Source organism: Dromiciops gliroides, chromosome 1 (genome assembly GCF_019393635.1).
Source record: "Dromiciops gliroides isolate mDroGli1 chromosome 1, mDroGli1.pri, whole genome shotgun sequence".
Lineage (NCBI taxonomy): Eukaryota > Metazoa > Chordata > Mammalia > Microbiotheria > Microbiotheriidae > Dromiciops > Dromiciops gliroides.
Genome location: NC_057861.1, coordinates 153,761 through 178,910, shown reverse-complemented (window position 1 = coordinate 178,910; position 25,150 = coordinate 153,761). Strand labels below are relative to the sequence as shown.

Sequence of the window (25,150 nt, the reverse complement as noted above, 5' to 3'; positions counted from 1 at the left end):
AGAGTAAGAAAGGGAGTAAAAAGCAGAAGAAAGAAGGGCAGAAAATAATTAACAACAGTAGCCATGAACAAGAATGAGATGTACTCATTAAATAGAGGAGGGTTGCAGAATGGATTAGAAAGTAGAATCCAACAATATGTTTGGTTAGTTTATAAGAAACACACACACACACACACACACACACACACACACACACACTACACATTTGAAATAGAAAAATCCACACAGAACTACATAAAGGTTTAGAGCAGTTTATTATGCTTGACTTGGAAAAAAACAAACTAGGGGTAGTAATCACGATCCCAGATAAAGCAACAGTAAAAATAGACATAATTAAAAATGATAAACAAGGAAACTATTATGATTAAAGAGTCCATAGACAATGAGTATTAATAATTAAATGAATATGATTTAATATGTAAATAAAAAACTTAATCAATTTACAGGAGGAAGCCCTTTGGGAACCTCAATGTAAGTACAGATTTAGACAAATCTAACAAAACCAGATTGGACTGAGCTAGCCAGACCTCCACCCTTCATTCTGATCTTCCCTACCCCTGGGGAGATAAATTTGGGTGTGGCTTCGGCCTTTGTGTCCCAAAGAAAGAGATGGCTTGAGAGATCTGTAGCCACCTCTCACACAATTCCTCTAGCCACCACCAGTGGGGGATGGTCCTCCCTCACTAAAGGAACTTTCCACAGGCAGATGGTCACCCCTCCCCCCATCAGTCCTCTATAAAAGTACCTGTCAGTCTCCTGGAGATTGGTATCTCAGAGCCATGTGCTTTGTTCCATACTATCTCCCCACCAGAAGTCCAAGGATTTTTTTCATGGTTTCCCTTCCCCCCCACCATTCCTTCCCTTGCCCCTAAATAAACTACCATCTTATTCTAACTGCTTTTGTGTGCAAGAGGGTGTAATTCTTTAAAGAGGAATTCCTAAGAACCCCAAACCCGTACCCCATTTTCCACCATAACACTATGAATTTAGTTGGGAAATAAAATACACATATTTTTAAACTAACCCTTAACAGAAATTCAGCATTCCCTTCAATTGTGAATTTGTTTTACAAAAAAATCAAGACCTGTAACAAGATACTGAAAAGGTGAAGAACCCTGAATTTAGGGAAGATGTGGAAAACAGCTGCCCTTTCATTTGACAAGAGCTTGCTTCTAACAGTGAAGGTTGTTACTGTTACTCTGAATGTAGCAAGCTCCGAATAAAATGATTATTTCCATTGCAGATCACATTGGGAGGATTATATAGGAAACTTTTAAGTCTTAACTATAACTTGCTTTCCCTCAAAAGTCTTAGTGCAGGGGGGCCGCTAGATGACACAGTGGATAGAGCACCGGCCCTGGATTCAGGAGTACCTGAGTTCAAATCCGACCTCAGACACTTGACACTTACTAGCTGTGTGATCCTGGGCAAGTCACTTAACCCCCACTATCCTGCAAAAAAAAAAAAGTCTTAGTGCAGTTGTAAACTACTGCAGCATAACAAGGCACTGAGACTTTCGGGACAAATTCGGGCTGAGCCTTTCCAAGCCTCTGTTTCTTGGCGATGTTCTCTGGCCTCGTGTCTTCGGGGCTCTCTCCGCTGTCCAGAGCCGGCTCTGTATCAGCTCGCCTCCCCAGCCAAACCCACGCTGAGCTCCGGCCCTCCCGGCACTTTGCTTCCGCGGCTTCGTCACGTGTTTTCTGGGTCGCCTCCCCCGCCTCCCAGCGCACTGACAAAGCTGGTAACTGACGCGCACGGTAACTGACGCGCGAGCTAAGGGGCCGCGTGGGCCGCAGCCAAACGCTCCGGTTTCCTTCCCCAGCCTTTGTTCTCATCGGGAGGCGAGTCCTCGGGGATCGCAGCCGCCTGAGGTCTTGGTCGGCGCTACAAAGCCTCCCAAGCGCTTTCGTCACTGAGTGCCTTGTGCTCCTGGCTCTGCTCACGTCACTTTGCCTCCCTTCCTGCAGGTGTTATGGGGGAGATGGGGAGGGGGTCCTAGGAATCTCTCGTTAAAGACCTGCACCCCTTCGCACACAAACCCAATTAAAGTAAAACAACAGAGAAAAGAAAACCCTGAGAAACGTCCCAAGGGGAGACAGGACTGGACACCGGGAGGCCCTCTGGCGGCCCTTCCCGCGCGCCAGGGGTCGGGCCTCGGAGGCCTTGGGGCTGGACGGGCCCTGGAAGCAGGCGCCGCGGGAGCAGGAGCGTTGGGGCTGTGGGACCTGCTGGACCGTCCGAGCAGCAGGGGGCGCCCGCGGCCGCGAGGCAGTCACGTGGGCAGAGCACAGCCTCCGGGCTCATGCGCAGACACCTGTCCCGCTCGCTGCTCCCTCTCTTTCAACCGTCACTTCCTCCTAGACGCCTGACCTCACTTCCGAGTGTTCTCCTGTCAGCCTTCTCCGCTTCAGCGTCTCGCCGCAGCCGAAGTCTCAGCCGCTGGCGGAGCCCTGGGTCCTGGGCCGCGGTGAGTGGGAGCCCTAGGCGGCGCTCCGAGCCGGCTCAGCATGTCACATGCTTGGGTTCGGAGTCCCTGGGGAGGAGAAGGTTGAGGAGGCGGGGAACGCGCGGTCCCTCCCACTCCCCCTCCAACCATTGGTCCAGTTCGGGGCGGGGCGTGTCCTAGGAGCCAATCAGCGACGATATGGGGCTGGGACGGGCTTTGCTGGCAGTACTGCTCCCAGCCGGGGCCCCACCCTCTGTTACCTCCTCCAGGAAGGCCTGCCTTCCTGCCCGGAAGTGACTCTGCATTGAGCTAGCATCCCCTGGAGGTGGATGCTAGGATGTGGCAGAAGTGTTCAGGGAGGTTTTGGAGAGATGCCTGGACAGGGGATGGGGGGGTAAGAGGGGGAGAAGGGCGGGGACTGGGGGAAAGGGAAGGCGTCTGGAGGGAATTTTCCTTCACTTTCTCTGTCCCTGCATTGCCCCGTGTGCCCCCGCCCTGGAAAAGGACCAGACCTGAGCCAGGCTGACCCGGCCGGCAGGGCGGAGGCTCCTTCTCCTGTCTCCTCCTCGCCGCCTGGGCTCGGGCCTTCCTTCCCTCCGCTGCCCGCAAACAAGCCACGGTCCTCGCTTGAGGCCCTCCACCTTCCGTCTCCATCCCCTCCAGACGGCTGCAGGAAGCCGTCTACACTGGGGGTCTCCACTTCCCTTTCATGTTGGACCGAAACCCTCTCGCCGCTTACCCAGCCTCTCCTTCCTAATGGCCGGATTTAGAGCGTTTTGTCCACTCCTCATCCTTGATCTCAAGCCTTGCGCAGTGTTCGCTGCCCTCCGAAAATCCCTCCGCTTCAGAGGAGGAAGGGGCCTCGGGGCCCATCTGGTACCACCCGGACAGGAAAGGAGTCTCCACTTGAAGACATCCGACAAGAGGTCCCCCAGGCCCTGTATGAAGACCTGCCCGGAAGCGAAACCCACATCCTCGCTGGGAATCCATTACTCTTTGGGACAGCTTTCTCCGAGCCTTTCCCCGTCCTGCAACTGATCTTCACATGACTTGGACGGATCAAGATTTCTCACCATCCTAGTTGCCCTTTCCTGGAAATAGTCCAGCCTAACAATGACCTTAAACCCTAGCTCCCAGAACTGAACAGAACATTTCAAGTGAGGTCTGATGAAGATGGAGGACAGTGGGAGCTTAGCATCCCTGAGCCCTGCCGTTAGGCCTCTCAGCGTAGTCTAAGACAGTGTCCGCTTTTTTGGTTGCCACATCTTATTGATGTTGCCCCAGGACTTATTTTGTCACTCAACAAGTATTTGTTAAGTACCTTCTCTAGGCCAGGTACTCTGCTGAGTCCTGGGAATGTAAAGAAAGACAAAAACAGTCCCTGCACTCAAAGAGCTTATGGTCTTAACTGGGCGGGAGGCATGAGGGGAGACAAAGTGCAAACAATTATATACAAACAAGATATAGCCAGGATAAATTGGAGATAAAGAGGAAAGGTACTAACAGTGAGGGGAAATTGAGAAAGACCTTACAGAAGGTGGAATTTTATCTGGAACTTGAGGAACCAAGAGAGATACATGAGGAATGATGTTCCAAGCATGGGGAACAGTCTGAAAATGCTGAGAATGAGAGATGGAGTATCTTGTGTGAAGAACAGCAAGACAATAGGTCTCACTGGATTTTAAAAAATATGGAAGGGAATAAGATATCAGAAGACTCAGAAGTTAGGAAGGATTCTGAATGCCAAACAGACAATTTTATATTTGCTCTTAGAGGTAATAGAAAGCTACTAGAGGTTATTGAGGGGGTTGGGGAGGAGCCAGTCATGGTCAGGTTTTTGGTTTAGGAAGATCAATTTGATAGCTGGGTAGAAGATGCACTGGAGTGGGAAGAGATGTGAAAGTGGTAGACCCATCAGCAAGCATACTAGTCTAGACATGAAGTGATAAAGGGCTTTCATCAGATTAATGGCAGTTGTCAGAATACAGAAGAGAATATATTTGGGAGGTATCTCAAAGGTAGAATCAACAGGCTTTGGTAACAGATTTGATATAGGGAATGAGAAAGATTAAGCCTATAGCCCACTGAAACTCTCAGATCTTTTTCAGAATGTGATGTTTAAAATCTATATTGTGTGATTGCCTTAAATTAGAAACTTTAGCACCAGTCCTTGGGCATTAAACATTTATTAAAGCATACAGGTGTTTACATGGAATTCAGAAAGTTAAGAAAAAAGCCTATTTAGCCTAGAGTTCCAGCCTGGTCTGGTTCTTCCTTAAGCCCTCTGCCACAAGCCTGCTTCAGTCATGAACTCTCTCCAGCAAGCTGATTGTGGAAGCTTTTTATAGGTCTGGAACAGAGGCGGTCCTTACACACTGGTTCAAGCTGATTGGTTGTCGTCATTCAAATCCATTGGTTCTGAAGGTGTTCTCAAGGTGTGATTACAATCCAGTTAACTTGAAGTAGGCTAATCAGCAGTTAATCACTCTCACTTGATTCAATCAGTCTAGATTACTCTCCAGGTGGGTGTTTGAGTATCTGCTAAACCTCATTATTTCATCACAAGAACAATTTCTGTTGTTCAGTTATTTTAGTTATGTCTGACTCTTCGTGATCCCATTTGGAGTTTTCTTGGTAAAGATACTGGAGTGGTTTTCCATTTCCTTCTCCAGCTCATTTTACACATGAGGAAATTGAGGCAAACAGGGTCAAGTGACTTGCCCAGGGTCATATAGCTAGCAAGTGTCTGAGGTTGGATTTGAACTCAGGAAAATGAGTCTTCCTGACTCCAGTCCTTGTACTCTAGCCACTGTGCCACCCAGGTACCTTTCTGTCTAACTAGGCCTCCCTGATTCTGTAATTAAAGTTTATTTTTGTACTCAGGTGTAAGACTTTTACATTTATCTCTAAAATAGGTTCCAAGATGACCTTGACAAACTCTTAGATCATTGAGTTGAATCTCATTCAATAGAGATAGGTGTAAAGGCTTGCACCTGAGTAAAAATAATATTAATTAGGCTTGCCAGTTTTGTATCATATGTAAATTGGGTAAGAATACCTTCAATGAGATACATGTTAAACTACAGGGTCACATACACATCTGGGGGCCTCCCCAGAGATCTCCTCCCACTTTGACCCCTTGACAGCATTCAACCAGTTCTGAAGAAATCTTACTATATTTTTGTCTAATCCATATCTCCATTTTCTCCCTGAGAATAATCTTTACAATACTCTGCTAAAATCAAGGTAAACTATATCCACAGCAGTCTCCTCATCTACTTTAGTAATCCTGTTAGAAAGGGAAATGAGGGTAGTATGGTGTGACCAGGTCTTGGTGAATCCAGATCAGCCTTTTGCAATCACCTTTTCTCTTCCTAGATGTTCAACAACCATCTCTTTAATTTTCACAAGGAATTGAAGACAAGTTCATTGCCTCTAGATTAGAGATTTTATTTCCTTTTATTGTAAACTGGGATATTTACCATTGTCCAACTTTGTGCTAACATTTCATGATCTTTCAGATATCACTGACACGTTGCTTGAACAATCATATACACTCTTGGATACTTACTCCTCTTTGTATTTTTCTGAGAGTGCTCTTTTTTTTAATTTAAAGGAAAGTAAATTTTTGTTCATGTCTTTTAAGAAAAAAATCACCAAAATTTCCTTCAGGACCATCACATATAACAAATATATATATATATATATATATATTTAGTGAGGCAATTGGGGTAAAGTGACTTGCCCAGGGTCACACAGCTAGTAAGTGTCTGAGGCTGGATTTGAACTCAGGTCTTCCTGAATCCAGGGCCACTGCTCTATCCACTGAGCCACCTAGCTGACCCCCATAACAAATATTTTTGAAGAAGGAACAAAAAATTTTAAAAAGAAGAGAAAAAAGTCAGCAAAACTGATTAGTACATTAAAAAGGTCTTAATATATATGCAATGTACCACACTTGTGGACCTCCCAACATTGTAAAGGAGTAGGAAGAGGCATTGTTTGATATCTCTTTTTAGAGGCCATGCTTCTTCTTTATAATAATGTGCCATTCACTTTTTTGTTTTGTTTTGTTTTTTTTAGTGAGGCAATTGGGGTTAAGTGACTTGCCTAGGGTCACACAGCTAGTAAGTGTTAAGTGTCTGAGGCTGGATTTGAACTCAGGTACTCCTGACTCCAGGGCCAGTGCTCTATCTACTGTACCATCTAGCTGCCCCTGCCATTCACTTTTGATTGGGTTTTTTTTTTTTGGTTCTTTCCAGTTTACATTGTAATAGGCATTCTATATATTATTTTCTTGGTTTGCTTTCATTCTATATCTGATTGTGTAAATTTTTCCATACTTCTTTCTATTTTTTAATTCAATAGACATTTATTAAGCACCCACTGTGTACCAAGTACTATGCTAAACTCTGAGGATACAAATAAGAAAAAAAGACTGTCTCTGCCTTCAGGAGGCTTACAATCTAATAGGGGAAGACAACACATCAAAGGAGGCAGGAAAGAACTAGGGTACCTAGCATGAGGGCTTCTTGTTCCATGGATTTGAGACCAGGCAGACCAGCAGATGCAAACTGGAATTAACTGAAAGTCCAATTTCTACCCTCGATAAAGGAAGGCTTTGGGAGGAGATTGGTACTCTGCCATCAGAAGGGAAAAGAGACTGAGGGAGGTGGTGTTTGAGTAAGAAGCATGGTGATGAGATTAGAAGTGACGAGCTTATTGTGCTATTTGAGTTCAAATTCCACCTCAGACATATACTAGCTATATGACCTAGAGAAATCACATAAATTCTCTTCGCCTCAGTTTCCTCATTTTTAAAATGAGGGTTATTACCTCAAAGGAAGGGCTTTTGTGAGGATCAACTGCATGCTTCTCTCTGAATCATATTTGTCATTTCTTATAATACAATAATATCCCATTACAATCATGTATCATAATTTTAAAAAAGCTATTCCGAAATGTATGGGCATCTAATTAGTTTCCAGTTCTTTGGTATCAACCTTTTTGCTGCTACAAATATTTTTGTGTGTTTTGGAGAAGTTCTTACCAATAATTTCTTTGAGGCATGTACCTCTGGGTCAAAGTGTAAAGAGATGTTTTAGTCATTTTATTTGCAGAATTCCAGGTTGCTGTGGCATGTGAAAGATGAAATGACTGAGGAAACAAAGGTTTGAGCTTCTGTGCATATCAGTTTATTAAGCAATGTATACCAATTGCATAGAAAATTGGGACCAGGCCCCCTCAGCTTTGGCATTGGATCCTGACTACAGGGGGAAGTGGGTTTTTATACATGAAAAATAATTAATCAAATAGCACCAATTAGCTAAAAGAAAACAACCAGGGTACAAAATTAGCTAATCTGATTTCTAAATGGAGGAAAGATTGGAACTTTCCTAATTTGAGGGGGAGAGTGAACAGATGCAGTTCCTTAAAGTAAGAAAAAGAGGTGTCTCACTTCCTCCAAGTGTTTGTATTTGGTCTGGGACAGCTAGGTGGTATAGTGGACAGGGCACTGGGCCCTGGAGTCAGGAAGACCTGAGTTAAACTCTTATTTCAGACACTTACTGGCTGTGTGACTCTGGGCAAGTCACTCAATTTAATTGCCTTAAAACATCTGGGGCCATCTCCAGTCATCCTAATAGATAACTTGCCACTGGACCCAGATGGCTCTGGAGGAGAGAGTGAGGTTGGTGACCTTGCCCAGTCCTCTCTCCCTCACTTAAGCCCAATTAAGTGCAAGTCATGACATCACCCCAATGTCATGGTCCTCTTTGAGAATGAAGGACAAACAACCAGTATGGAGCTCATTTTCAGAGAAGACATATGGGTTCCTTGAAATGTATAATTGTGTGGGGCAGCTAGGTGGTGCAGTGGATGGAACACTGGCCCTGGAGTCAGGAGGACCTGAGTTCAAATCCGGCCTCAGACACTTAACACTAACTAGCTGTGTGACCCTGAGCAAGTAACTTAACCCCAATTGCCTTACTACCCCCCCCCCCAAATGTATAATTGTGAGAAAACTCCTTGAATCATTCTTTGATCTGACTGGTCAGTATAACCTAGGTCCTTAATTAAGGTTCTTTAAGCAGCAGGTAGAAGTGCTCCAGCTTCCTAGCCATGCATAGCTAGATTCAAACAATGCTTTAAGGTTTTTTCACAATTCCCATAATTGAATAAACTTTTCTCACAAAACAAAACTTGGATTAGATCCATTCTTCAATAGAAAGGGAACCAAACTAGATCCAAAATTGAATCACAAGATAAGAGTCAGGGTGGTTCACTCAATTTCCAATATTGCTTGTTGTTTTAATTCCTTCATTGCTTTCCACAGTGGTTATATTGATTCACAGTTCCACCAACAATGCACCAGTGTGCTTGTCTTCTCACATCCCCTCCAACATTCACTTTTCTCATATTTTGTCATGTTTCCTGTTGTCCAGGTGTCAAATGTTATCTTTCTTCTGTTTTTCTGACCACTCCTTAATTAGTCTTCTTTGCTAGGTCATCTTCCATTTCTGGTTCCCCAACTAAAAGCTCTATTCTGAGAATCCTTCTGTTGATATATCACTTCGTGGTCTCATCAGCCCCCTTGGGCTTGATTACCATCTCCATGTAGATGAGTCCCAAATCTAGATAGCCCCTCCCCCCCCAACCCCCAAGCCTTCTTCTGAGAGATTGCTGCATCATCAGCTGTCTATTGGGACTTTTCAGCTGCATGTTCTCTAGGCAACTCAAATTTAAAATGACTAAAAGAGCTCATTCTTGTTATCCCCCAACATTCCCTTTTTCCAAATGTATCATTTTTTTTGAGGGCACCACTATCCTTTTATCCATTGAAGTTTGCAACTTCAGGGCCATCTTCTGCTCCTAACACTGCCCCCCCCCCCCCCCCCCCCAGCCAACCGACTGCTCAAGAGGCTGCTTCTGTCTCTGCCAGTTTCCTTGTTTCTGGCCACTCTAGTTCAGGCCCCATCACATCACACCTGGACTTGTCCAGTAACTCCCACTATCTTTCCTACTCCAAAGCATAATTTACACAGCTGTCAAAGGCCTGAGGCTCAGGTTTTAAGCAGGTCACTCCCCAGTTCTGTAAACTCCAGACATCTCCTTTATTTGGCCCTTAAAGGTGTAACGATTGGAATGACGCCACCTGCTGGAGACTTACTGTAAAAGAGTTCTGCCTAAGAAGTGAAGGTCTTTGAGGGCAAGACCAGGAGTCTTTTCTTTGGCATCAGGAAGTGACGCGGGCTAGTGGGAGGAGGAAGGAAGAGACTGGCGCTCGGTCTCACTCTCTTTCCTGAGGACGCTGGTGGAGAGGGGAGCTAGCAATGTGCTCTCCCTTTAATAGATAGGAATCTAGGCCTTTCTCTCTTTATCAAATTCTTATTCTCCTTAATAAATGCTTAAAAGTCTAACTCTTGCTAAAGCTTATAATTTATTGGCGACCACTCATTGGATATTTTAGACAGACTAGCTAGAATTTTAGCCCTTAACAAAGGCTTTCCCCAGCCAGCTCCTAACTACATTTCTGGGCATGTGAGATATTTTCCTTCCTGCATAGGGTGCACTGTGGCACTCTTGTTTCCTCACACCTGACATAACCTTTCCCCTTTCTGTGTCTGGAACACCCCAGGAATACATCTTCACCTCCACCTCTTAGGACTCCTAGTATCCTTCAAAGTTCAGTTCAAAGTCCAGCTTAAATATGAGGCCTTTCCTAATCCCATCAACTGTTAGTGACTTCTACCTTGAAAGGACATTTATTTATTTAGTCTATGCTTATTTTCTACATGTGTATGGATTGTCTTCTAGCGGTGTGTCAGGCCCTTGAGACCTGGGCCTGCTCCTTTGTGTCTTTGCATTCCTAGTGCCTAGCACAGAGTGGGACCTTTATGCTTACAGACTCATTGAGTGTCCTCATCCCCTTTTTCTACACAGTTCTGCCTTATAAGCACTCTGCCCTTTGCCAAAAGCAGGAAGGACCAAGGAGAAAGAAGAAGAGGAGCCAGAGGAAGAGGAGGAAGAAATGGTTCCTGTGTGCCTGACAGCTGGGGCCCTGGAGGTGAGTTTTCTTCAAGTGCAGTGGCCACACTAGCCTGGGCCTTAGAGTGCAGACATGTCTTTCTCATGGCCTAGAACCTGAGCAATTGGGGGCAGCCTAGATTTAGAGGGAGAAGGGAGGGAGAGATCATGGAGTCCAACTCCCCCATTGTACAGAGGAGGAACCTGAGGCCCTGAGTGAGGAAGAGACATCACAGGTCACACAGCTGGTCAGTGGCAAGGTGAAGAGCATCAGAAGGAAGCTGGGTGTGAGGACAACTTTCCCAACAATGAGGAGGTCCAAGAGGTGACTGAGCCTCTCCTGAAGCAGGGCAGCTCCATCCCACACTGACTAGAGACTTGGGCAAAGGCTGGAAATGGTCAAGCCCAAGATTCTGGGATTCTGAGCATATCAGCCAGTATCAGCTTCTAGAGGGTTCCCTTTAAACCAAGATGAAGGGCCAACTGTTCGTCAATCCAGCACTTTGATGCATAGTTTTCAGTCCTCTCCAGGACAGCGGGTTTAGGCTTGCAGTGCCTTCTGCACTGAGAGAATGGAACTCTTAGATGGCATTCATGGTGATTTGTAAAGGACTTTCAATGAATTTTCCCACTGGATCGAGGGAGATATGTAGAATCTTGGGGAGTTCTCAGATTTCCAAGTATAGCTGTTTTCTGCTTGAGGAAACTAAGGGATTAGAGTAGAGGTGCTGACTGGGTTGGGCAGCCAGCATCAGGGTTGACCCTTGATAAAAAGAGGTCAGATTATGGAGCAGAGGATGAGATATCAAGAAAAGGCCCATGGAAACCATACCACAAGGTGGAGCAAGGTTGGGCTAGGAGGGATGGATGGATGGGAAATGGGGATAAATTACTGTGGTCAAAGAACTAGATATGGAATTGGGAGGTGGTCATAAGTTCCCAAAGACTGTCCTCAGGCCCTGTTGCTATTGATCAATGTCAAGAGAATTTTAGAAAACTCTTACCATGTTGGGTGTCCTGCACTGGTTTTGGCTGACTTATGAGAGGACATGGGCAAGAATCACATAGGCTGGGGTGGGTGGGGATCTGCATGGCTAAAAGAAACACCAACCTTGGTGAGGTCCTAGACCCTTTGGAGTACATTTGGGCTTGTTTTTTGGTTCCATGAATCAGAAATGAATCTAAACAGAGGTACCCAGGAGGTGTGAGGTCTGCTCCTGACGATTTCTGCCACCTTCACCCTCTCATCCCAGGTGAATAGGAGGGATGGTTCCTGGGGAAGCCCTTGTGTATGTGCTGTTTTAGGAGTCAGTAACGTTCAAGGACGTGGCTGTGGACTTCTCCTGGGAGGAATGGGGGCACCTGGGTCCCTCTCAGAAGAAGCTGTACCGGGAGGTGATGCTGGAGAACTACAGGAACCTGGTCTGCCTGGGTAAGAAGGCTCCCCTGGGAGCCAGAACTTGGCCCCTGGAGGCCTTTGGTTCCTCCCTTTGTCACCACTGTGGAGTGTTATCAGGGTTGAGCAGTTATTGTCCGGCATGCCTAGTTTGCTAAAACCACAGGGCAGATAATGAAGACAGGAAAAGTCTCCACCCTCTGACCAGAGATTGGGACCAGTGGCCTAATTCTTTTGCCCAGCCCGTGCCCACTCTGTGAACTCAGCCCACATCCCTCTTAGGACACAGCAAAGATTATCCCCCAGAAAGCTTTTGAAGAGTCCTCTGGATGTTGCTACCATGGCCAGTTTCTAGAATAACGTGGGGTTAGTCTGGCTGGTTCTTCCAAGCTGGCTCTGAATCCAGCACTTGCCTGTTTCCACGAGCAGGGCTTGCCGTGTCCAAACCGGACATGATCTCCCAGCTGGAGCGAGGGGAAGCACCGTGGATGGCAGAGGGAGGAGGCCCAAGATGCAGGTGTGCGGGTGAGTGAGTGACACCAGCAGGAGAGGCTTGGCCAGTGACAGCCCAGCGGGCCAAGGGGAAGGAAGCCCTTCAAATAGGGGGATGGTGGCGTTCCTCCAGGCTCTGCAGGGCTGGAGTTGTCCGGTGGGAACCTCTTCACAAAGCCTCATCTTCACCTCTCCAGAGGCCCTAAGTAATAGCTCTCTGTGGCTCTGGTACATGTCCAGTCCCAGGTGTCTTCTGGAGAAGCTGACTCTTTCTTTTCCACAGTTTGGGGGTTCCTTCCTCAGATGCCATCCCCTGGCCTCACCTCCCATGATCCTTCAGTCATGCTCTTTCCCCTTTTTAATGTATGTATGGATTTGGGGAAAAAATACCCAAAATGTCACATTTCTTTCCACAGTCCTTTCTGTTCTCATTTCCTCCTGCATAGTTTGAGGCTCCCTTGCTGATGTGTATTCTAACATGGTGCTGGTCTGAATGTATCTATTCAGCTCCTGCTCTTCACTCTCCATTGGATCACATCAGTCTCTCCATAGACTTTTGCATTCTGAGAAAAAGGCAGTAACAAAGAGGTGATGACATGGTCCTGTCTCAGAATTTGTTCCATTGTAAGCTAGTTGGGCTAGGTAGCACAGTGGTTAAGAGTAAAAGTCTTAACCAGCAGAAGAAACTGAGTTCAAATCTGGCTTCAGAATTACTAACTGTGTGACACTGGGCAAGTCATATAACCCTGTTTGCTTCAGTTTCCTCAACTATCAAATGAACCAGAAAAGGAAATGGTAAACCCGAAATGAGGTCATAAAGAGTTAGACCTGGGCAGCTAGGTGGCACAGTGGATAGAGCACCGGCCCTGGAGTCAGGAGCACCTGAGTTCAAATCCAGCCTCAGACACTTAACACTTACTAGCTGTGTGACCCTGGGCAAGTCACCTAACCCTAATTGCCTTACTAAAAAAAAAAAAAGAGTTACACCTGACTGAAACAACTGAAGGACAACAAGAAGACCCATGGCTTGTTTCAGTCCTGATGCTCTTCCAGAAAGGACTGCTGGGAATGAGTTTGTCTAGAGAGGTCCTTGGTTCCTTTCCATCTCACCCCCCAGACCACAATCCTAGAAGCCTGACCCCTGGGGCAAAGGTCATCAGCCTTGGCCTGGATTGTCCTGTTGCTCACAAACAAAGGGACAAACTGACAGTTCCCCCAGCCTTTAATTTGGTGGCTTTTACCTGTCTGCAAATGCATTGGGTTCAAGGTGGTGTTTCCATGATGACCTGGCTTTGAACATTTGTTCCGATGTTAGTGGGTCATTTTGGTTTTCTGGAGAAATGTTCGTTCCTCTTGGACAATGCTATCAATTCTTTGAAGATCTTGAATGCTGATTTCCAGCCAAAAGAACTGATGGGAAAAAGTGATGTTTTTCAGTCTTTCTTTTTTATTCTAGATGAATGGATTTTTGTTTTGTAAAATCTCTTGAGTTCGTAGTGCCAGCAATAGCCAGCATGTGTGAACACTTTGATAGGTGCAAAGTACATCACAGGCCTGAAGCCACTTAATTGTCAAAACAACTCTGAGGTTGGTTCTGTTCTTGTTCCCATTTTATAGATGAGCAACCTGAGGCCCAGAAAGGTTAGGTGACCATGGTCACACACACAGTGTGGGGTAGTGGTGAAACTTGAACCCCTCAAGTCTTCTGACTCTGAGGGCAGCTCTCTGCACTGGAACATCCTGTATACCTAGTGGAATGCCCTCATTTCCTACCATCTTCCATTCGGGAAGCATTAATGAAGCACCCACTTCGTGGCAGGCTGACTATGTTAGACTCTGGAGATAACCGGTCAAGAACAAAGCTGGCCACTCTGAACGCTGGAGAATGAGGGAGTCCAGTGGAATGGAGACCTGAGGAGGCTTTGGCTGTGGGTCTGTGTCTGTAAATACCTGGCAATTGGGCTCCTGGCACTGGACTTGGTGTCAAGACTGTCAACGTCCAGCTGCTTTGAGGCTGTTGATTTGTGAAGCACCCCCAGGAGACAGAGCTCTCTTCTTCAGGCTGCTGACAGTCCAGAGGCACAGGCCTCTCTCCTCTTGGGCCTTTTAGAGGTTGAAGCTCCATTATCTCTGCTGGAAGGCTACAGCAAGGGATTCTGGGCAGGGGGGAGGACAAGTAGAGACTTGATGGTGTCAAGACTGTTGAAGGGAGGCAAGTGAAGCCAGAGCAGGCATGATAGATTGGAAGAAGAGGTGGGGGCTAGACAACCAATCGAGGGGGGTAAGAATGAAAAATATTTTAGGGTTGAACTGAGGCAGAAATAGCTAGATAGCATTTCTATAGGGCTTTGAGGTTAGCAAAACTATTTAGATTTCTGATCTCATTTTATTTTCACAACATCTCTGTGAGGTAGGTGCTGTTATCATCTCCAGTTTACTGATGAGAAAACTGTGTGAATGGTTAAATGACCTAGCCTAGGTCACAGAGCTAGTGAGCATCTACAGCAGGTTTTGAACTCTGATCTTCCTGCCTCAAAATGTAGTGTTCTCTGCCTGAAAAGATGGTCTTTCATAATCAGAGAGGGAGCAGAGTCCCAGAGAGCTTTAATTTTAGTATGACCATGCCTCTGGGGGGCTGAGGCGGAAAGAAAACATTGTCCATGGAAATTGAGGCTCTTGGTGAACCACGAAGCCCTGAGGGAGGGAGGAGACGTCTCCATGTCTGGTGAAATCCCCAAGTATTAGGACAGGCCTTGGGTTAGATTGAAGTAGACAGGAGGGAGAATGACCTGGGAACTAAATTCCTTGATAAAGGGAGAAAATGACCTGAGAACCAGCATTTTATGGCAGCAAGGAATCTATATAGGAAGAGCTGTAGACAGGTGGAGTGAGCCTCAACATAATGATTACTTTGCCCCTGCTTAAGGAGAATGACATTTGAGCTGCAAAGGATACAAGAATAATAGTCCCTAGGCAGTTGCTCCCTTAGGGACATAGTTAGGAGGGGATATGGTTGGGTGAGCCCTTAGTGGTCATTGCCATTTTCAAGTGATTCAGGTGTAATGACCTACACAAGTGGGTACTGAAAGATATCGCAGATGGGCTTGCTGGACCATTGTGCTGGGTATGTGAAACATGTTAGAGGTTGGGAGGCAGCAAGGTGGCTTAGTGGGTAGGGTACTTGGCTGGGAGTCAGGAAAACTGAGTTCAAATCGGGCCTTAGACACTTACTAGCTGTGCTCCCCTGTCAAGTCACTTAATCTCTGTTTGCCTTAATCCACTGAAGAAGGAGAGCAGCTATATGGTGCACTGGGCTTAGAATCAGGACGATTCATCTTCCTGAGTTCAAATCTAGCCACAGACTTACTAGCTGTGTGACCCTGTTTGCCTTAGTTCCTCATCTGTAAAATAAACTGGAAAAGGAAACCAGTCCAGTGTCCTTGCAAATAAAATCCCAAAATGGAATCACAAAGAGTTGGACACAACTGAATAAGACAGGGCAACTGGAGAAGGCAATGGTAAATCAACCCAGTTTCTCTTCCAAGAAAACCCCAAGGACAATATTGGTGTGCTATGACCCATGGGCTCATGAAGAGTCGGACATGACTGAACAACAGAGGATGGAAGTCACATGTCATGGCGAGAGGGCCTCCCAAGGAAGGTGGCAGATTTCTTTACATTGGAGGTTATCACAGGAGCTGGATGAGTAGTGATTTGGTACCTTCTAAATGGGTTCCCTTTTCTGATTTGTATTGGACTTATTGGGTAACAAGGTCTCTTTGAACACTGAAGTTCTAGGATTCTAAGGAGACCTTGGAGAATAATGCCAGAATATATGGAAATAATCATTGTTGGAGGGACACGAGAAGCTGGGCACTGTGTTGGTGGAGCTGTGAATTGGCCCAACCAATCTGGAAAGCATTGGAAAGTATTCTACAAAAGTGACTAAGATATCCACTCCCTTTGATTCAGAGATCCCATTCCTAAGCATAGACTCTAAAGAAGGCCAAGGAAAACAATTCTGTCCTACATTCACCAGGATATTTACAGCTACACTTGTCTTCTTTTTTTTTTTGAGGGGCAATGAGGGTTAAGTGACTTGTCTAGGGTCACACAGCTAGTAAGTGTCAAGTGTCTGAATCTGGATTTGAACTCAGGTCCTCCTGAATCCAGGGCTGGTGCTTTATCTACCGCACCACCTAGCTGCCCCTAGCTGCACTTTTTTTTTGAAAGCAAAAACTTGTTAAAAAATAGATGCTCATCATTTGAGAAGTGGCTAAACACATTATGTTACATGACCATAAAGACTTCAGAGAACCTTGGGAAGGCTTCTTGTGAATTCAGGAAAAGTGATGTAAGCAATAATAAGAAAACAACACACACCCTGACTACCGTGAGAAAGTTTCTCCCCAAATAATCCAGAAATTGCATGGTTCCCCCTTCTGTGCAGAGGTTTGGGGCTGTGGGCATGGCACGTTGCACACAATGGCAGGCACAGTGGTTACAGTGGTTACCTTTATTGAACTGCTTTCCCCCAATTTGTTTGCTTTGTTAAAGGCTCAACTTATTATGTGGGATCGTTATATATTAGGAAATTTAAAGTGATGTGAAGATAAAAGATATCAATAAAAAAATTGTTAGGTTAATGGGATTAAAAAGAACCAGAATGATGGTTGAATAAGGAGGGTTTGGAGGTGGCAAGAAGTCAACCCCTTTTCACCCCCCAGCCATCTTGTGTTTTAGATAGATCCAGGGAACCCTGAGAGTTACACCAGATGGTCCTCATTCTTTGAGAGATTTTAAACATTTTTCTTCTGAATCTTTTTAATACTTGTACTTATTTTCAGCCTTCTCTTGCTGTATTTTAGTTAGGATCTTGAAATTCCCAAGTGGAGTCCTACTTTAATGTCTTCCAAGAACACTCTCAGCCATTAATTCTTTTGACACATCTCCTTGGATTGCCACCAAGTTATGTAGAATTCCCAAAGCTTCTTGAGAGGGACACGAGGGTCGGAGATATGTTTGTCGGTTTCGAGGGTTTTGCAGTCTAGATAAAAAGGTGAGTCATACACAGTCATAATTAATCACAATTAACAATGTGCTTTTGACCAAAGTTCTTAGCGAAGTATGAGATTTTGTTGTTCACTCGTTGCAGTCACGTCTCACTCTCTGGGGGCCTATTTGGGATTTTCTTGACAAACATCCTGGAGTAGCTTTCCACTTCTCTCTCCAGCTCATTTTACCGATGAGGAAACTGAGGCAAACAGGGTTAAGTGACTTGCCTAATGTCTCACAGCAAGTAAGAGTCTGAGGCTGGATTTAAACTCGGGTCTTCCTGACTTCAAGCCCAGGGCTCTATCTAGTGCTTGAAGTAGGAGAAGGAGGCAGTTAATGAAGTCTGCAGAGAATGGAGATGGCTTTGTAGAAAAAGACTGACCATTGGGATCTGAATGGATGGAAAGGTAGCATAACATTCCAGCTAATGCAGCAATTGTGATAAAGGCCATGGAGTTGAAAATATGCATTATTTGTGAGGGAGAACAAGTAGGACAGTGAGAAGGGGTGCTTTGGGTGGAAGTGTTAGTCTATATGAGTAGAAAGGTCCATTATCTGATATTTCCCCGTAGCCTTATCCCTTTCCCCATTCCTTTGACTCCTTTTCTATTGTTAAGGGCTAAAATTCTAGCTAAACTGTCTAAAATATACAAAGAGTGGTCGCCAATAAATTAAAAGCTTTAGCAAGAGTTAGACTTTTAAGCATTTATTAAGGAGAATAAGAATTTGGTAAAGAGAGAGAGAAAGGCCTAGATTCCTATCTATTAAAGGGAGAACACATTTCTAGCTCCGCTCTCCACCAGAGTCCAAAGGAAAAGAGAGTGAGACCGAGCGCCAGTCTCTTCCTTCCTCCTCCCACTCCCCGCGTCACTTCCTGATGCCAAAGAAAAGACTCCTGGTCTTGCCCTCAAAGACCTTCGCTTCATGGGTGGAACTCTTCTACAGTAAGTCTCCAGTAGGTGGCGTCATTCCAATCATTACACTATCTTCCTCCTACATTCCTTCTTTGTACCTACATATTTCCAACTTTTCATGTGAACATTTTTTTTTATGGGACAATGAAGGTTAAGTGACTTGCCCAGGGTCACACAATTTAGTGTCATGTGTCTGAGCCCAGATTTGAACTTAGGTCCTCCTGAATCTAGGACCAGTGCTTTATCCACTTCACCACCTAGTTGCCCCTCTTTTCAACTTTTTATACAATTATCCAAGCCCTGCACTTTCTCTGTTCCCTCTTTCATCATATTATTCAGAAATCATTCCCATTTTGGTTCCAAAGGTTTGTCATGCCGGGGTGGGAGTGGGGATAAGCTCCCACTCTCTATAAAATGCTCCAATAGCATGCGTCTCAAATAGCCTCTGACAACCGAAGCCCAACTCCTGGCCTTCTCGTGGCAGAACTGTTTCCACTAACAGGAGAAGGGGCGAAGGTGAGTCACTGGCGCCTTAAAATCAGTTGCTTCGGGCAGGTGGGGCTTGTCAGCCTTGGCAGGCAAGCCGCCTAGGGGAAGGAAACCCTGATTTGAAACCTCCGCTGTCTTGTGGCTATACCCATATATGGGAAAGGCTTCGGGAGTTAACCCAGAGGCAAAATCAGGAGTTAGAGTCCCTTAGGCAGTTGGATGTTGGACATCACATCCCTCTGGCAACTCCTGTGGTGGCACTGGTGCCAAACTGGATTGGCTCTGCCTCTCCTTTGGATCCACCAGTGTCATGGAGAGGGAAAACCTGCTGCATGGGCAACAGCTTGTTTTCCATATTGATCCACCCAGGCCAGCTCCCTGGAGAGGACACTCCAGCTACTTCTCACGGGGTAGATACAACACAGGATGCGGCAGTTACCGGTTATAAGTCACTCAGGAGCTGAGGTTCCCTTATCAGACTGCACAGCCACACTGTGGCCTGTGGCTCTTCAAGGCACTGATCCATGGTCGTCTGCGACTGGTGGAGGCCTACTACTACTACTACTACTACTATTCCCATTTTAAGCTCTGCCCATTTAAATATGTCAACATTCTGCATTTGTGCCTATTCACATACTATGCTGATCTGAGTAAGGCACAGGAGCATGACATCTGTTCCTTCCAGAAGACAGAAAGGGGAGCACCTTAGAAACCACAGAACAGACAAAGCCTCAGGTGGAGAGAGTGGAAAAGATCAACAGACCCCATTGCTCTCCCTTTCTGTGTGTTCCTGAAGCTCATAAATGTGGCTTTGATGATTGAGGACTCAGAATCAGAGAATGACAAGAAAACTGAAGAGTTGTTTCATTCCAAAAATGGCTTTAATAAATTAAAGATTACTCTTCACATTCTTGGCAACATTCTTATTTATCCTGCCCTTCTAAAGTTTGACTATTTTATAAAGGGTACAAAAGAGATCTCTGTACTTAAATTGCTTGGCATACAGTAAGCTTTAAGTAAATTATTTGTTCATTCCTTTGGTAGTAAGGGATATTGATATGTTTGATTTCTTTCAGACAGGAAGTCTAGGCCTGAAACTCCAAAGCTGGGCATTTCTGTGGATCTGTCATCCCAGGAAGGACTCCCCAGGGAATGCGTCTGTGTCTCCAAGTCTGGAGAATCCTGTGAATGTGATGCCAGGTTAGAGAGTCAGCAGATCAGTGATAAGAAATGTTCTCAGCAAGTAAAAATCACCCAGAGGAATTCTTTGAATTCAGTAATGGGCCATGAATGCAATGAATGTGGCAGAAACTTCAGTCTAGGGCCAGTCTCTTCTCACCAGGGGGAACAAACAGTAAAGAGTCTCCACAAATGTGACAGACACAAAAAGAGCTTCAAACTAAATTTAGATCTAAGTAAATACAATGGAAACTGCTCACAGAAGACATGTTCTAGGTATAGTGAATGTGAGAAATCCTTCAGTTATAATTCTGAGCTTACTGAATGTCTTAGAAATCATACTGGGGAGAAAGCTTGGGAATGCAACAAATGTAGGAACTCCACTTATCACAGTTCATCCATTACTTCAAATCAAAAAAGTCATTCTCAAGAGAAACTGGGTAAGTCTGATAAATGTGGAGGGTCCTTTTCCCAGAGCATACAAGTTAATGAACATCAGAAAATTCATACTGGAGAGAAACCTCATGAATGTCATGAATGTGGGAGGACTTTTGCTCAGAGTGCACATCTTGCTCAACATGAAAGGCGTCATTCTGGTGAAAAATCTTATGAATGCAATGAATGTGGGAAGACCTTTAGCCGTAGTGCATATCTTACTGAACATCAGAGAATTCACACTGGAGAGAAACCATATGAATGTAATGAGTGTGGCAAGTCCTTCATCAGAGGCACTTATCTTACTCTACATCAGAGAACTCATACTGGAGAAAAACCTTATGAGTGTCATGATTGTGGAAAAGCCTTCCCTCAGAGCATACAGCTTCTTGGACATCAGAGAATTCATACAGGAGAAAAACCTTATGAATGTAATTACTGTGGGAAGACATTTAGACATAGCTCATCCCTTAATTCCCATCACAGAGTCCATACTGGAGAGAAACCTTATGAATGTAATGAGTGTGGAAAGGCCTTCAAACACAGCTCTTCCCTTACTTACCATCACAGAATTCATACTGGAGAGAAACCCTATGAATGTAAAGAATGTGGGAAGACCTTCCCCCAGAGCATACAACTTATTGGACATCAGAGAATTCATACAGGAGAGAAACCTTATGAATGTAATGAATGTGGGAAAGCCTTTAGCCGAAAAACACAGCTTACTCGACATCAGAGAATTCATACTGGAAACAAACCTTATGAATGCAATGCATGTGGTAAGGCCTTTTGCCAAAAGACTCAGCTCACTAAACATCAACGAATTCATACTGGAGAGAAGCCATATGAATGTCATGAATGTGGAAAGTCCTTCCGCCAAAGGTCACATCTTACTTACCATCAAAGAATTCATACTGGAGACAGTCTTTGTTAATATAATGAAAGGAAAAATGGTTTTGGTCATCCTCTTTTTAGACCACAAACTTAAAGGAAACTGTAAATAAATAATATCTTATTTCCCAGAACAGTTATTCCAAACTCTCTTCATGTTGCCAGCCTCCTCTTTTGTACAATGTGCAAAATTACAGCAGATGACTTTGCCCCTTTTTAAGTGATGATCTTATTAATTCATCTTTTTCTTCTCTTGTTCCCATTCTTCCTCTCCCCCACTTTTTCCTGCTGTCATGTTTCTTTAATCCATTGAACTTGACATATGGGGGATCTTAGTTCAAATCCTACTTATAACATCTATTGATTGGGAACCATTTCCTTAAACTCTCAACTTCAGTTTCATCATCTCCAAAGTGGAGATAAAAATACCTATAATACTTCTTTCATGTGGCTGTGATTATCAAATGAACTACAATATATATATTAAAGCATTTTCCATTAAAATGCTCTATAAATGTCAGCTGTTATGATTATGAATATTTTCCTTTTCACCTTTTATTTACTCCTTCCAACTACCATCTGAACCTCTTCTCTCTCTTTTTCTGCTAGGCTTCTTGAAAAAGTTGTCTGTACTCAGGCAGAATCTCTGGTTCCTTCCACCCATCATTTAAATGTTTTATAGTATGTCTGCTAACCACTTGACAGATCTTGTTCTCTTGGAAATTACTAGTCACTTCCTATTGGACAACCCCTCCCCCCAATTTATCATACTCTTTTTTATCTCCGTAACTGGTTGGAAAGGAAGAAACATGATCCCCCACATGCAGCAAGGTATTATGCATTCTGACTACACTTATGGAGTAGTTCAGTCAACCTCAGTATACCACTTGATTCATTGTTTTATATTTGATTTTTATCCTTCTGGACACTATACCAATCTAGGAAGTATGTTGATTCCTTTATTCCTCATTAATAAACTTACAATCTCTATTTTATTAATAGGCTCCAGTCCCCATTCTATTTCCTTTTTTAAGGTTCCCTTCCCATTTAATTATTACCCTCTTTTCCTAATAATTGTTACTCATATTCTACATTTAAATACATATAAAAATTGCTGAACTTTGTACGTATGTATACATATGTGTGTGTGTATGTGTGTGTGTGTGTGTGTAATTTATTACCAATTGAAGACTGCTATTATATCCTTATGTCTTCTTTTCTTTAGGCTAAACAGAAACAGTTTCTCTGAATCATTGAATGGTATGAATTTGAAACCCAACACCTTTCTGGCCGCACTCCTCTGCAAATCTTCTACCTTCCTAAAATATGGTGCTCAGAGTTGAGCACTGTATAGGATAAATACACTAGGACCTTCACCTCCTCTTCATGCAGTGCAAGTTCACTGTAGCTTTTTTGGCTGCCAGATTAGAGTGGTGACCCACGTAGAGTTTGCAGTCCTTTACATCCTTTTCAGAGGAATGACTGTTTAGCCATGCTTCCCCTGTCTTGTACAAGTGTAAGAATTAACATTTATCCCTCTTACATTTCTTCTGAGTAGACTCAGCATAAATATTTTAGCCTTTTAAGTTGTTTTGGAAAAAGGACTCAGTTACTCAGTAAGTTTGCTAACCCTGTCGGCTTGTGTCATGTGCACACCTGATCAGATTGTTTTCTATCCTTTTATCCATACCGTTGATGACAACATGATATTGTGTACTCTCCACTCGCTACTTGCTAAGCTGACATTCAACCATTAACAACTGTGCTTTTTGGCCTGGCCGTTCAGCTAATTAATTAATATTGCTTGGCCTTTGTCTCTACCTATATCCTGACTAAAGAGAACAGTGAGTTTCATGTGACCTCTTCTTGATGAAGCAATGCTGATTCTTTGTTGTCACTGCTTCCTTTTCTAGATGTTTACTAACCAGCCTTTTAACAACACTTTTCAGAATTTTGCTGCAGAGGCATTTTGTTGCAGCAGAAAGGGTGCTCACCTTGGAGTTATAGGATCTAAGTTTGAATCCTGGCTCTGCTTCTTACCTGTGAGACATTGGACAAGTGACCTAACCTTGGTACCTCTGTTTTCCCATCTGTAATATGAGGGGTTTGAATTAAAATGACTTAAGGTCTCTTCCAGTTCTAAATCCATGAACCTATGAAATGGAATCCCAGCCAAGATCACTAGTCTATAATTTGTAGATGTCATTCTTTTAAAAATTTGAGACATGTCTTTTTCTCCACTCCTATAAGACTTACCCAGTTTTCCACATCTTTTCTCAGATCACCTCATGCTCTCCAGTCTCGAGCCAGATTGGCCAACCCACTGTCTCTCACACATAATGTTTCATCTCCTATTCCAGTGCCTTGGCATATGCTTTCAGGCCTGGAATGTTCTCCCTCCTCAACCTCCACCTCTAGAGCCCCTTCCTGCTTTCAAGGCTGTGCTCTACTCCTACTCTTTGGAAGATCCCTTCTTGATTTCCCTCCTTGCTAGTATGTGCCTTCAAATCGTGGTGTATTTATTGTGAGTATATTTTTTATTTACTGAACTGTAACTCTCTGCTCTTTGAGTTCAGGGATTGTCTCAGATACAATGGAATCCCAAGCTCTTAGGACAGTGTCCGACATGTAGTTAGGTAATGAACTGACTCAGTGGGTAAAGTCTTGGGCCTGGAGTCAGGAAGAACTGAGTTCAAATCCACCCTCAGACACTTCTTAGCTGTGCCAGTCACTTCACTTCTCTCTGCTTTCATTTCTTTGCTATAGAATGGGGGTAATAAGCACATTTACCTCCAAGGGTGGCTGTGAGGCTCAAATGAGTACTTAGCACAGAGCCCAGCAAAGAGTGGACACACAAGGACTTTCCCTTCTAGTGAAGAATCCCAGAATTCTATCTTTACAAGGAATGCCAGAGACTGTTTTCTTTTTTTCCTTTTCTTTCTTTCTTTCTTTTTTTTTTGGGGGGGGGGTAAGGCAATTGGGGTTAAGTGACTTGCCCAGGGTCACACAGCTAGTAAGGGTCTGAGGCTAGATTTGAACTCAGGTCCTCCTGAATCCAAGGCCACTGCTCTATCCACTGTGCCACCTAGCTGCCCCCAGAGACTACTTTCTAAGCCGCAGTGGAGACTCTCCTCTACAATAGAGCTGACAAGGAGTTGGCCAGCCTTTGCCAGGAGGTGTTCGATGACATCCATCAAACTCCTACATGAACTCGGTGCACTTTGGAATCGCAGAGGATTGAAGGCATTTCCCCTACAGGAAGCCTCCATTGATGTCTTTTTACTTCAGTTCACAGTTCCCCATTCTGTCTCTTCTATGTAATGTCCTCTGCTCCTAGAGTGTGTTCTCTTTCTTTCATGTCTTCTGATGTAAAAAGTACAGAATGTTATCATGAAAAAAGAATGTAGAGATACTTTAATCTCACCCTTCATTTTGTAGATGAGAAAATAGGCCTTAGCGATACTAAGTGATGTAATCACTAAGTGTATGCAGAGAATTATTGGCAGAGGCTGTAGTAAAAATCAAGTTTCCTGATTTAATCAACCAGGCAATTATTAAGCACCTTTTATGTGCTAGGCTTTGGTAAAGATGTAGAGGCTGGGGGGCTGCTAGGTTGCACCATAGTGTGCAGAGAACTGAACCTGGATTCAGGAAGACTCATCTCCCTGAGTTCAAATCTGGCCTCAGATACTAAGCTGTGGGACCCTGAACAATCACTTAACCCTGTTTGCTTCAGTTTCTTCATTTGTAAAGGAAACTGGAGAAGGAAATGGCAAAACCATTCCAGTATCTTAACCTTGAATGGGGTCATGAAGAGTTACACATGAC

At 44.3% G+C, this 25,150-nt stretch overlaps 2 protein-coding genes across 2 annotated transcripts; both read left to right on the top strand.

Moving 5' to 3' along the window:
* The first annotated feature begins 929 nt into the window (after positions 1-929).
* On the top strand, positions 930-20,022 carry LOC122731648. The gene is made up of 5 exons (XM_043971904.1): positions 930-2,467; positions 10,388-10,511; positions 11,777-11,903; positions 12,297-12,384; positions 19,894-20,022. Exons 1-5 carry the CDS (start codon positions 2,303-2,305, stop codon positions 20,020-20,022), a joined length of 633 nt encoding a protein of 210 aa, XP_043827839.1. The 5' UTR covers positions 930-2,302.
* Positions 20,023-20,096: 74 nt separating this feature from the next.
* On the top strand, positions 20,097-25,077 carry LOC122731641 (zinc finger protein OZF-like). Its single transcript, XM_043971891.1, has one exon. The coding sequence runs from the start codon at positions 20,097-20,099 to the stop codon at positions 21,363-21,365; it is 1,269 nt and encodes a 422-aa protein (XP_043827826.1). The 3' UTR covers positions 21,366-25,077.
* The last annotated feature ends 73 nt before the right edge of the window (positions 25,078-25,150 follow it).

Bases quoted from the DNA above. Each gene is read 5' to 3' on its own strand.
- LOC122731641 (XM_043971891.1), top strand. From the start codon at position 20,097: ATGGGCCATGAATGCAATGAATGTGGCAGAAACTTCAGTCTAGGGCCA.
- LOC122731648 (XM_043971904.1), top strand. From the start codon at position 2,303: ATGCGCAGACACCTGTCCCGCTCGCTGCTCCCTCTCTTTCAACCGTCA. The intron at 2,468-10,387 runs GTGAGTGGGAGC...TTTTCTACACAG, and splicing joins GCCCTGGGTCCTGGGCCGCG to TTCTGCCTTATAAGCACTCT. The intron at 10,512-11,776 runs GTGAGTTTTCTT...GTGCTGTTTTAG, and splicing joins TGACAGCTGGGGCCCTGGAG to GAGTCAGTAACGTTCAAGGA.